Below are 13,400 nucleotides of genomic sequence, written 5' to 3'. Positions count from 1 at the left end.
TCCTGACAGAATCTAGCCAAGGGGGACCCTTGTACAGAAGTCTCGATGTCAACCCCCCATTGAAATCCTATCGGTCCCTGGATTAAGAATACAATTAAAGTCCCCATTAACCAGTGATGGACACTCAGGCCACCGATCAATAAAAGTTAACAAAGAATTAAGTATTTCAAGAGAGAAAGGTGGGGGAATATAAATAAAAGCCAGGATACATGGTCTCCCGTCAAGCATTCCATAAAGAAAGACATATCTACCCTGCTTATCAATAGAGGATGCCCGGCAGACAAAATCAATGCGATTATAGATTAGGACTGACACTCCTCTAGAGTAACTAGAGAAGGTAGAATGATATGTCTGAACAGACCATCCTCTATCTAGCCAAGCAACTGTCTCCTAAGTGAGGGGAGTCTCCAGTAGACACACAATTGCTGGTAGAGGTCTCTGAACAAGATCCAGAACCGCTTGTCTTTTAAACCTATCCCCCAGAAGGTGATAAAACTTCAATTCTGCCCTCCTTCTGAGAGATGCATCGCAATCTTCCTAATCTTCTTGATCCGCCACATTAATGCAACAGATCTCTTACCTATGACCACTCCTTCCCCTCTCCTCCAACCCCACCAATATAAAAATAAATAAAAGAATACATATATAAAACAACAATATTAAGGTATTATTTCCGATCCAACCAGTCCGACACAAGATCAGGGGTATTTAAAAAAAAAAAAAAAAAAAAAAAGTTTCCCCCTTAAAAATGATCCTGAATTTAGCTGGATAAACAAATGAGTATTTAAGGTCCCTTTCTTGTAGACATTTTTTGACCGCAAAAAAAAAACGGGTCAGGAAAAAAAGGACACTTTACTCCCATAATATTCAATAGGGATACATTCCTGGGCCCTTCTCAAGATCATGTCCCTGTAGCGTGAAACTAGTATCTTCGCCAATATCATCCGTGGGGGCCTTCCAGGGATGTTTTACCCCCAGGGACCCGATGTGCTCTTTCTACCAGAAAAAATGGCGAGAAGAGTTCCTTTCCATACAGTATCTCTCAAGAATCAAGGACTGTGTCATTTTAACCAGGCTCTGTCTTTCTACTCCCTCTGGTATGCCCACAATTCTAACATTGGATAGCCTCGACCTATCCTCCAATTCCACTGCTTTCTTTTTAGTAATGTTGAGGTCCATCTCTAGGAGGAAATTTGGGTTTTAAATGTTTTTAATTCACTCTCCAACAGATTTTTCTATGGTTGTGACTCTGTCCCGTATCTTAGAGACATTGTCCCTCATCAGGGTCACATAAGACTGAATTACACCAAGCTGGATTAAAATGTCTTGTATTAATTCTCCAATTTTTTTTACGGCTAGTAGAATTTCTTCTAATGGAGAAGATTCAGCAACTGGGAAATCGGAGATATCTTCACTCTCTCCCCCCTCCTCATGGGTACAATCTTCCACAGCAGCCTCCACAGATATTTTTTTTTTTTACTATAACATCATGACTCCCTCTACGACCTGCTCCTGCTCTTGTAATTACATTAGGAGATTTCTATAGCTGGTCTGTCCTGTTTTAGAATAGTCCAATGAATGCCTATTCTGCTTGGGACAGTTTTTTTTCCCCCCTCTCTCCCCTTTTCCTTCCTTCACTTACTTCCACAAAGAGGGGAGAAAAAACAAAACAAAAATAAAACACAATGTTTCCAGTATGGACAAATCTCACCGGTCTTCCTTTGATATTAGGATTAAATCAGGCATTTCTTAAAGGGTTTCTACCATCAGAATTACTGTTATGTAGCTGACTGACATTAGCAATGTGCTAATGTCAGCACTACATAACAGTGTGTTTTTTTACATTTCTCCCTGCAGCCGTTCTGATAAAATAAGCACTTTTATAATATGCTAATGAGCCTCTAGGTGCTATGTGGGCATAGAATCAGCACCCCTAGAGGCTCCACCTACTCACCCTTTATCCCGCCCAGGTCCTCTGTTCTGCCCGCCCCGCTCCTCTTGATTGAGGTCACGGTTCGCAGCATCGCTGACTAAATCCCACGCCTGCGCCGTTCACTTCTGTATTCGGCGGAGGCGCAGTGAGTGAAGGCCTCTCTTCTGGTGCCGGCTTCCTCACTGTGACGTAGTCGGTGCAGGCGCAGTGAGGAATCCGGCACCAGAATTGCATCATTCACTCACTGCGCCTGCGCCAAATATAGAAGTGAACGGCGCAGGCGCAGAATTTCGTCAGCAATACTGTGAACTGTGATATCAAGAGGAGCGGGGCAGGCAGAACAGAGGACCTGGGCGGGCTAAAGGGTGAGTAGATGGAGCCTCTAGGTGCCGATTCTACACCCACATAGCACCTAGAGGCTCATTAGCATATTATAAAAGTGCTTATTTTATCAGAACGGCTGCAGGGAGAAATGTGAAAAACATACTGTTATGTAGTGCTGACATTAACACATCGCTAATGGGCTGTTTCACATGAGCGAGTCCATTGCGGGAATCACGCTCCGTGTGCGAGTGTGATCCTCTGCTGTGGACTTGCAGGAGCGCATAGCATTATCATGATTTATAATGCTATGTGCCTCTGCTTGACCTTATTTCTACAGAATCATACTGACAGCTTTATGTCACTATGATTCTGTGGAAAAAAGGCCATGCAGACACACATAGCATGATAAATCATGATAATGCCTTCCACTCCTGCAAGTCCAGAGCAGAGGATCACACTCACACACGGAACGCGATTCTCGCAATGGACACGCTTGTGTGAAACAGCCCTAAGAGTTGAAGTGAAAGAGTTAGGCCTCTTTCACAACAAGCAATACGGATTGTGTCAGGATCTGTTCAGGGAAAAATTTATGGTTTTGCATGCAAGTTCAATCAGTTTTTTCCGCTATTGCGTTCAGTGTGTGCTCTCTCTGACAGATTGCATGCGTTTTTTCATGCACGAGAAGAAAAAAATGAATCTATTTCTCCTAGCAACTATCAGTAAAAAATGGATTACATCCAGAAGCCTTCCATTTTCCACACAAGCCCCGTTCACTTTTAGAGTCAGATCTGCTTGAAAAACCACACAATATAGAACAGAATATAGAATTTTCCTGAACACAAAGACATGGGTTTCCTCCCACATTGGCATGGGTTTCCAGACATACTGATAGGGAACTTAGATTTTGAGCCCCATTGGGGACAGCGTGATGCTAATGTCTGTAATGCCCAGCAGAATATGTCAGTGCTATATAAGTGAGAAATGAACAAATGAATGAATGATGTGTGAAAAATGACTGTAATTAATGGGTCAGGATACAGTCCAGATGCTATGCGTATGCTACATGCATTACATTCAGATAGAAAGCGCACTTGTGTGTAAGAGCTCTTAGAGGAGAAGCATCTCTTCTACGTGTTGTGTATGGGAGACAAAGCAGCTATTTCCCAACTCTCCTAGAGTGGAACTTAGGAAGAAAAAAAAAACTGACACTTGTAACCTGCAATTTTCAGTCTCTGCAAGCTCCAAACCAGGTGGTCAGAAATAATGTTAGTACTCACAGCACAGACAAAGGAGTTACAGGTATGCCTTAGGCTAGTTATAAAGCTCTGGTGTGAATTCCGGCAGGCTGTTCTGGCAGACAATACCAGGAATTGGATGGACACAAACCACAGCATGCAGCAGTTTGTGTCCGGCGCATTCTCTGCCAGACCAGTTTATACTTAAAGGGGTTCTGCACTTTGTTTAAACTGATGATCTATCCTCTGGAAAGATCATCAGCATTTGATCGGCGGGGGTCCTACACCCGGGGCCCCCACCGATCCAGCAGCACAACGGCCTTCTTGCTGTTTACCGCCGGCCCAGTGACATCACGACTAGCATCACTGGCCTGGGCGGGGCTAATCTCACTTGAATGGAGCTTAGCCCCGCCCAGGCCAGTTGATACTAGTCGTGAGGTCACCGGGCCAGCGGTAAACAGGTGTCGGACCCCTGCTGATCAGATGCTGATGATCTATCTAGAGTAGAAATTATCAGTTTAAACAAAGTGCAGAACCCCTTTAATAGGTCCTGTGGATATTCCGTCTGCATCCAGCAGTGCAGAATGTGGTGAATTCCGGCAGGCTGTTCTCTGCCAAACAGCCTGGCAGAATTCACACTGCAAGTGTGAAACTAGCCTTATTTGCACAGTGAGTGTTCAGTCAGTGATTTCCATCAGTAAATATGAGCCAAAACTTCACTCCTGGAAATCAATCACTGACCAAAACACTGACGTGTGACAAAGGCCTTATTCTGAAAGATGACCTAATTAATTATATATATATATATATATATACACACACACACACATACACATACATACATACACACACACAAAGATGAAAAATGAAAAGAGCCTTTTTCAAGGCTCTTGTATGAGCTGAAACGTTGCCATCCACATGGGTGAATAAACACCACTATCTTTTACTTGGAGTGCTGTTCATTTTTCATCTTTATCAAGACGGGGTAAGCTGCTACATCCCTGGACCTAGCACCCTCCTTGTGCTTTTCCAGTGCCGCCATTATCTTCCTTTTTATATATATACATATATATATCTATATATAAAAATAAAAATTCCCGTCTTTGTCTGTGTGACCTATAAAAACTATTTCGGCAGCTGGATCCACAATATGGAATAGGTCCACATTCCCAATATAAAACCAGATACCGGATCCGCACTTAGTCTCTGGGACAAACTAAAAGTCTCATGTGAGGTGAGTATTTTCAATCTTCTTCCTCGCTTCAGATGGAATTAGTGCCTTACTTCACACCATCCAACCCCTTTCTCTCTGGAACAGTAAGGCAACAGAAATGCTGCTCTTATTTGCTGTGGTCCTATTACACAATTGTAACAATAATTAAGATCTGTAAACAAGACGTGCACAGAATCAATATTTATTTACTCACAAGATTAAGCTTAAGATCGCATATACAATTCCACTTTGCAAAAATGCACTTGTGGTTTTCTCTGAACAACATAAGACACACTTAAAATCAGTCTGAGCCGGGTTTCGCTCTGCTTAGTCGGGGCAGAAACATAAACTCAATTAAAAATGGTTGGTATTTAAACCTAAACCCGCCCTATTCCCCGCAGTGGCGTACACACAATCCACGGGGCCCCGGTGCGAAACTGATCCATGGGGCCCCCTTCCGTCGAGGCCCCCCCCCAACCCGCCGCCGTGCGTGTATGCATGTGTGTGTATATATATATATATATATATATATATATATATATATACTGTATATTACTATATACAACAGGATGATATTCTGAGCTACTAGCAATGATTTAAGATCATTAGGCTACAGAAATATAGCAGAGTTAGTTATAAAGCCATTGATAGGCCAATGAAGTATTTTACCATATGAAGGCAAAAGAAATGCATGACAAAACCAGCTCTGCTACATCCAAGCATATACTAGAAGCTCAATAGAAGTGCCTACACAAAAGAGCTGCATCCCAAGACAACAAAAAACCCATTACTTCATAGCACAAGTCACCAGTCATAACTTTACATACATTGCCCAACTCTCAGCCCCCATCAGACCTCACTCTGAAAGCCGGACCGGCTTCTTTGCGCAGCGCTCTCCCTCTCCCTTTCTTTTCCAGCGCCTTCTCCCTGTCCCTGCATCTCAACGTCATGTCCGGCACACCGCACTGCCGGCCGGGGAGGAGACTCAGGGCCCCCGCCTTATCCTTTTTTACATTCAAAACCTAAAACAACCCGCATTTATTTTCATAGCGAAATCCTCTCATAATGCAACTCTGTTTCTTATGAATAACGTCACATGGTGGAACAGAACAGTTGTAAACCTTATAATCTCCCCCCTTATTTTTTTGTTTAATACATAAAGATATCACACCACTTAAGGCTACTTTCACACTTGCGTTCGGAGCGGATCCGTCTGGTATCTGCACAGACGGATCCGCTCCTATAATGCAAACGATGGTATCCATTCAGAACGGATCTGTCTGCATTATATTTCAGAAAAAAGTCTAAGTCTAATTGTTAGTCAGACGGATCCGTCCTGACTTTACATTGAAAGTCAATGGGGACGCATCCGTTTGAAATTGCACCATATTGCGTCAACGTCAAACGGATCCGTCCCCATTGACTTGCACTGTAATTCTGGACGGATCCGTTTGGCTCTGCACGGCCAGACGGACACGAAAACGCTGCAAGCAGCGTTCGGGTGTCCGCATGCTGAGCGGAACGGAGGCCAAACGGAGCCAGACTGATGCATTCTGAGCGGATCTGCATCCACTCAGAATGCATTGGGGCTGTACGGATCCGTTCGGGGCCGCTTGCGAGAGCCTTCAAACGGAACTCACAAGCGGAACCCCGAACGCAGTAGTGACATCTCAGATTCAATTACAACATACCGCTTTGATATCCCATTCTATATTGAGTCCCATTGGTGAAGAGCATGTAACTTATAGATCCAAGCTTCGACTCCCTTGCCCCCTTTTTTTCACTGCAGATGTCTGGGTTCTTGTTGGATGGGTGACCTTTTTGGTCGACCCCGCCGGCGGCCTTTTTTGCCGCCCGCGGTGTCGACTTTTATGTCCCCCGCCCAAACCTCGACTCAATAATTGCAGGGGCGGGTGATTTGATATATCACTGCCTCAGCCTATGTAATTCATTTACTCACCAGATAATCACAATTATTCTTTCACTGGTGTTCACTGTCTGTTGTCTATGAAATATTATATTTAAGTTGTATATATTTTTTGTCATTTTCTAATTTTTATTATATGCATCATGATTATTCAATTACAATTATTAATTTTGTATCATGCTTTTTTGAATCATGCTGCTTTATTTGTAGATGTTAACTGTGTGTTCGATATCGAATTAGGTAATACATATAGATTTTTTATTTTTTATCTATTAAGGTATGGATTTATTTATGCTCCTGTGACTCCCTAATTCTAAATCTAATTATCAAGAGTATTCATTAACGGGTAGGCGTATTCAATTGCGTCGTCCGGACTATCGATTCTGAACACACAGTCGACATCTGACTATAACCATTAAAAATATATATGAAATTTTATTGCTAAATTATTGTTTATATTGTTTATATTTTTTTATGTATATGTGTATATTTTTATATAATGTACAACACAATATGTTAATTATTCTTTTTTGTTTCACAGTCACTTTAAGATATATGACATTTGGTCCATAATCTTATGGTCCTTGATGCACTTTTTCTGCTTCGGCCGTGGTCAGTGGGGACGGGCTAGAGCAACTATCTGTTTATGGATGTGCTCCGCCCCGCCCCCACTCACACACGGCTGACTTTATGCACTAATTTATTTGATTATTAGCACGGGCATATGATGTGAATTGTTGCTTTCAGGCTTGGCTGTAATTGCGTGAGACTCAATATGGATGCGTCCGGTGTCTCTTTTGGCAATCTGCTATGGTCAGCGATATGATTGTAGCAGTTCCTGTCTCCCACTGGTTGCGGGTCACCTGCGTTCCATGGGGTCGCGGACTGCACATGCGCTGCTCGGCGCCATCTGGACGCGCTCCATTACGTCATATTTTCGCGCTAGCGCGATGACGTGGAGGCGCCGAGAGATGGCGTCGAGCATCATGGAGCATCCCGCGCCCAGATACATGGACCACAGGTGTACCATATGGAGGTAATTTCCCCTTGCCCACCCACTTCTCCCTATATATACCCTGTCCACATTTCATTTCATACCTCCTGACGAAGCCGTAGGGCGAAACGCGCGTCGAGGTTGTGCGCTCAGGGTCTTTACGCCCATTCACCACTATGTCTTCAGGTACGTTCTATATTGTTATCTCCCTGCCCTAATTTCTGCCAGGGACCCTTGCACGCATCCATAGTGAGTCTCTTTATGCATCCATGGTAACTATTGTTTACATTTTGATCTACATTTGAGTATTTCACTCCCATGGTCTGCTATTTCATGGTTCTAATGCCATGTGCGGATTCGCTGTGTCTCTCCCCTGCCATCAACAGGGTTTATTGCACTACGTGTTTGTTGATACTGTATAGAACTTTCATATTGGGCCATTTTGGTCATCTTTAAATGCATATTAGTACTTTACTTTGGTACCTGTTAATGTGTCATTATTCATAGACACTTAGGTGAACTGTGGCGTCTGTGACCCTGTGCTTCTCCGTATTCTTGTAATCCTGTAGTAGCTCCATCTTTTGTATTTTATCAATAAATTTATATTTTTTATACCATTTTCCACTTGTCAGTTTTGGTTTACCTTGGATGTCATACAAGTGGTATTTGTAACTGTCTAGTCGACAGGTGGCCTTTTGTAGGTTAATAACTTATAGATCCACTCTAGCTCTGTTTTATTGATATTTTTAACCGGATCCCCACCTTTCCATTTATTAGAAACCAATTCTACCCCTGTAAACTTTAGACCTTTAGTGTTTTTACCATTGTATTTTTTTTAAACGCGCAGATAAAATATGTGTTTCTAAACCATTCTTATATATATATTATATTTCTTATATGCTCCTGAATCCCTGTCTATAATCTTCTCAAAGTTCTTCCCACATATTGTAGCCCACATGGACATTCCAGAACATATATCACACCACTATTCTCACACCCCACTATTTTTACATGCTATACAGAAACCGCACCATGTGAATACATCTCTAACGTGACCTCTCTCTTCTCTCTGTCCAAATCTACTATGTATCTGTAAAGAATAAATCAAGGCAGCTGGACGCACTTTACAGATTTACAGATATATACCATGACCTGGATAAATGAGAACCTTCACAGACAAATCTACTATGTATTATTTTATTTCTAACAGTTGGTGCTAATTCCATCTGAAGTGAGGAAGAATATTGAAAATGCTTACCTCACATGAGACTTTCAGGTTGTTCCAGAGAATGAGCGCAGATCCGGTATTGTTTTTATCTGACCTAATATATAGCATGTTTTAGGAGCTTACATGTATAGTACAACACCCTGAGCCAAAATTGCACAAGCTGTGCAAAAATAGGAACAAAATCCTCTATGTGAAGGCGGGATTTAGGCCTTACCTTTTTCTGTACGTGATCCTTCATAATCAACAGCCTGGCCTTTCTTGAAAATCTTTATTGTAGGATATCCACTAATATCATATTTGTCAGCAACCTTCGTAGCCTCTGTAGCATCTACTTTAGCAACAGGTATAGGTGGATCATTTTCCTTTAATGTTTGTGCAATTTTTTCATACTCTGGAGCAAACTGCTTGCAGTGCCCACACCTAAGGCAAAACATAAAATGATAAATGCCCCAAAAGGAAAGAAAATATGCGTTTTGTTATTTTACGGAGCAATAACACTGTTCTACAAAAATCTGGATTTTTTTTTGTAACAGAGGCATGATTAAGTAATTTTACATATTTTTGTGATGCTTAACATGAAATGACAATTATGAAAAGGAAGATAAATAAATAAATTGATAACTGTGGTATTTTGGGGGATTTAGAGGGATTGTGCAGCCAGTACATATTGATGACCTATCCTCAGGATCGGTCATCAATATCTGATCTATGGGGATCAGACTCCCGTCACTCCCGCGGATCAGCTGTTTGAAAGCTTGCGTGCAGCAGCTGTAACGGCTGCACAACCCCTTCCAGGCGCAACCAGTTTTCACCTTTCTAACAGCCTAATTTTGCAAATCTGACATGTCACTTTATGTGGTAATAGCTTTGGAAAGCTTTTACTTATCCAAACCATTCTGAAATTGCTTTTTCATGACACATATAGTAAATGTGGGTTGATATGTTTTACCTTTATTTATAATAAATAATCCTTAATTTCTTTTTTTTAGGACGTTAGAAGGCATAGAATTTTAGAAGCAATTTTTCAAATAAGAAAATTTCCAAAACAAACTGTAAAGGACCAATTCAGTTCTGAGGCGACACTGAGGGACATTTAAGAGTTCCACGGGAATTAAAGCAAAATGTTAGTGAAGTTTAAAAATTATTTTGCAGCTTTTCCATTTTAAACAATTTTTCCTGCAATACAGCAAGGATTAACAGCAATACAAACCTCAATGATTACCCGGATTATGCAATTGAAAGAAACACCCCATGTGTGGTCAGAAACCTCTGTATGGGCAGCACATGGCTTAGGGCTCATGCACATGAACGTGTGCAGATCAGATGCAGACCACTTCAATAAGGCTGCAAAATATGCAGACAGCACACCGTGCGCTGTACACATACGTATGTCAGTTCCATGGCATCTGCAAACTATAGAACATGTCCTATTTTTGTCCATATTACTGAAAAGTATAGAACTGTTCTATTATAGACCAGTATCCGTGTCTTGCGAGTCCGCAAATTGTGGACCGTCAAAACAGCTACGGCCATGAACACGATCCCTCACCCTAAGGCTGGGTTCACACCTGAGCGTTTTACAGCGCGTTCCTACGCGCTGTAAAACGCTCAACAAGGAGAAACCAATGATTCCCTATGGGAATGGTTCACACTTGGGCGTTTTACAGCGCGTACGATCGCGCTGTAAAACGCCCGACGCTCCAAAAAGTACATGAGCGACTTTTGGGGCGTTTGTGGCCATAGGACACTGTAGTGAATCACACAAACGCGCGTCAAACGCGCGTTTACTATTACAAAAACGCGCATAAAAATGCGCGTCAAAGACGCGCGTAAAACGCGCGTTTGCGCAACGCTCAAGTGTGAACCCAGCCTAAGTTCACACCTGAGCGTTTTACAGCGCGTTCAAACGCGCTGTAAAACGCTCAACACATGAAAACCAATGCTTCCCTATGGAATGGTTCTCACCTGGGCGTTTTACAGCGCGTACGATCGCGCTGTAAAACGCCCGACGCTCAAACAAGTACTTGAGCTTCTTTGGGGCGTTTTGACGCGCGTTTGTGGCCATAGGACACTGCAGTCAATGACACAAACGCGCGTCAAAGCGCGTTTACTATTACAAAAAACGCGCCTCAGAAACGCGCGTTTGACGCGCGTTTGGGAAACGCTCAGGTGTGAAAGCAGGGTCAAGCCTTGTTGCTGTGCAAAGTTTCCTCACAGCACCCTTATAGAAATTATTAACTGCCACATACCTTTAAAAACATGTTTAACGTGATTTAAACAAACAATAGGTCATTTTCTGATGACATTTTAAATTTTCTATTTCAATATCTGGATTTAAACGAAAAACATAAAATCCTGCAGTTTTCGCACTGGCCACTAAGCCCAATAATAGATGCCACTTCACTTTACTGCAGTAAGGCTACTTTCACATCTGTGTGTTCCCTTTCCACTATTGTGATCCGTTGTCCTCATTCATTGTCAATGTGGACAAAACTGAACTGAAGGGAACGGAGTGCACCAGAATGCATTCTGTTCCGTTTCATTGCATTCCCATGTCGCACACAAAAGCGCAGCAAGTAGCATTTTTGAGTGCGTCCTGGGATGCGGAGCAAGACGGATCAGTCATGACTCACAATGTAAGTCAGTGGTGATGGATCCGTTTTCTTTTTTTAAATCAGATAATTTTTTATTATCATTTTTTTTTCATTTTCATCATCAAATGACAGTCAAATCAAATATCCACTCATCAAAAAGACATCAGGTACAAAGGATAAATGTACAAAATATCACATAAGCACAATGTACATGATATACATCCTAAGACCGTAATATTGTAGGAATTTACACAATGGGTCTAGACTTTTACTTATCAATTCTTTCCCCCTCAACAAACATCCCTATAAACACCCCCCTCCCCTCCCCACCCCAACCTTCCAAGAGCAGGACATCCTTGTAATAGGAGCATAACTACCTCCTAAGCCTTTTTCTCCTCATCATATCGGCACCTGATCCATTAATTTTGATATATATTACAGGCAATGAGCCCCAATTAACTATGCTCCCATACAGTTATGGCACACATTCCACGGTCACACATCAGACACCAACAAACGTACACCACACATTTCACATATCACCAGGGATGGATCCGTTTTCTACATAGTAACATAATTTATAAGGCCGAAAAAAGACATCTGTCCATCCAGTTCAGCCTGTTATCCTGCAAGTTGATCCAGAGGATGGCAAAAAAAAAAATGAGGTAGAAGCCAGTTTTCCTCACTTTAGGGGAAAACAATCCTTCCCGACTCCCATCAGGCAATCAGAATAACTCCCTGGATCAACGACCCATCTCTAGTAGCTATAGCCTGTAATATTATTACACTCCAGAAATACATCCAGGCCCCTCCTGAACTCTTTTAGTGAATTCACCATCACCACCTCCTCAGGCAGAGAGTTCCATAGTCTCACTGCTCTTACCGTAAAGAATACTCTTCTATGTTTGTGTACAAACCTTCTTTCCTCCAGACGCAGAGGGTGTCCCCTCGTCACAGTCCTGGGGATAAATAGATGATGGGAGCGATCTCTGTCCCCTGATATATTTATACATAGTTATCTTTTTTCTAAAGTGAATAACCCTAATTTTGATCTTTCTGGGTACTGTAGTCCATCCATTCCAATTATTACTTAGTTGTTATTTAGTTGCCCTCCTCTGGACCCTCTCCAGCTTTGCTATGTCTGCCTTGTTCACAGGAGCCCAGAACTGTACCCGGTACTCCATGTGTGGTCTGACTAGCGATTAGTAAAGTGGTACGACTATGTTCTCATCATGGGCATCTGTGCTCCTTTTGATGCAACCCATTATCTTATTGGCCTTGGCAGCAGCTGCCTGACACTGGTTTCTACAGCTACCCCATCACAAAAGAAAACAGATCCGTCCTGCATTGACTTACAATGGTTTTAGAGACCGATCCATCATTGCCATTTTAGATATAACACAACTGAATCCATTCATAACTGATGCAGACGTTTGTATTATGATGGAAGCATTCATTTGCTGATCCATGACGGATCCAGAAAAAACGCATATGTGAAAGTAGCCTTAACATTAGAGCCTCATTATATTAGGCTACTTTCACACTAGCGTTCGAGCAGATCCGTTCTGAACGGATCCGCTCATATTAATGCAGACGGTGGCTCCGTTCAGAACGGATCCGTCTGCATTATAACTTAGAAAAATCTCTAAGTGTGAAAGTAGCCTGAGCGGATCCGTTCAGACTTTACATTGAAAGTCAATGGGGGACGGATCCGCTTGAAGATTGAGCCATATGGTGTCATCATCAAGCGGATCCGTCCCCATTTACTTCCATTATAAGTCAGAACGGATCTGCTTGCCTCCGCAAGGCCAGGCGGACACCCGAACGCTGCTTGCAGCGTTCAGGTGTCCGCTCACTGAGCGGAGCGGAGGCTGAGCGCTGGCAGACGGATGCATTCTCAGTGGATCTGCCTCCACTGAGAATGCATTAGGGCCAGACGGCTGCGTTCAGGG

The 13,400-nt window shown here is 42.5% G+C and overlaps 1 protein-coding gene across 1 annotated transcript in view; it reads right to left on the bottom strand.

Annotated features, from left to right (window-relative positions):
• PDIA4 (protein disulfide isomerase family A member 4) overlaps nt 1–13,400 on the bottom strand; it is a 226,470-nt gene that overhangs the window by 141,590 nt on the left and 71,480 nt on the right. Inside the window, exon 3 of the mRNA XM_044292831.1 lies at nt 9,069–9,274. Within this exon, the coding sequence (XP_044148766.1) occupies nt 9,069–9,274 (206 nt within the window). The remainder of the gene's footprint in view (nt 1–9,068; nt 9,275–13,400) is intronic.

Source organism: Bufo gargarizans, chromosome 5 (assembly GCF_014858855.1).
Source record: "Bufo gargarizans isolate SCDJY-AF-19 chromosome 5, ASM1485885v1, whole genome shotgun sequence".
In the NCBI taxonomy this organism is placed as follows: domain Eukaryota; kingdom Metazoa; phylum Chordata; class Amphibia; order Anura; family Bufonidae; genus Bufo; species Bufo gargarizans.
This window is presented reverse-complemented; position numbering and strand designations above follow the sequence as displayed.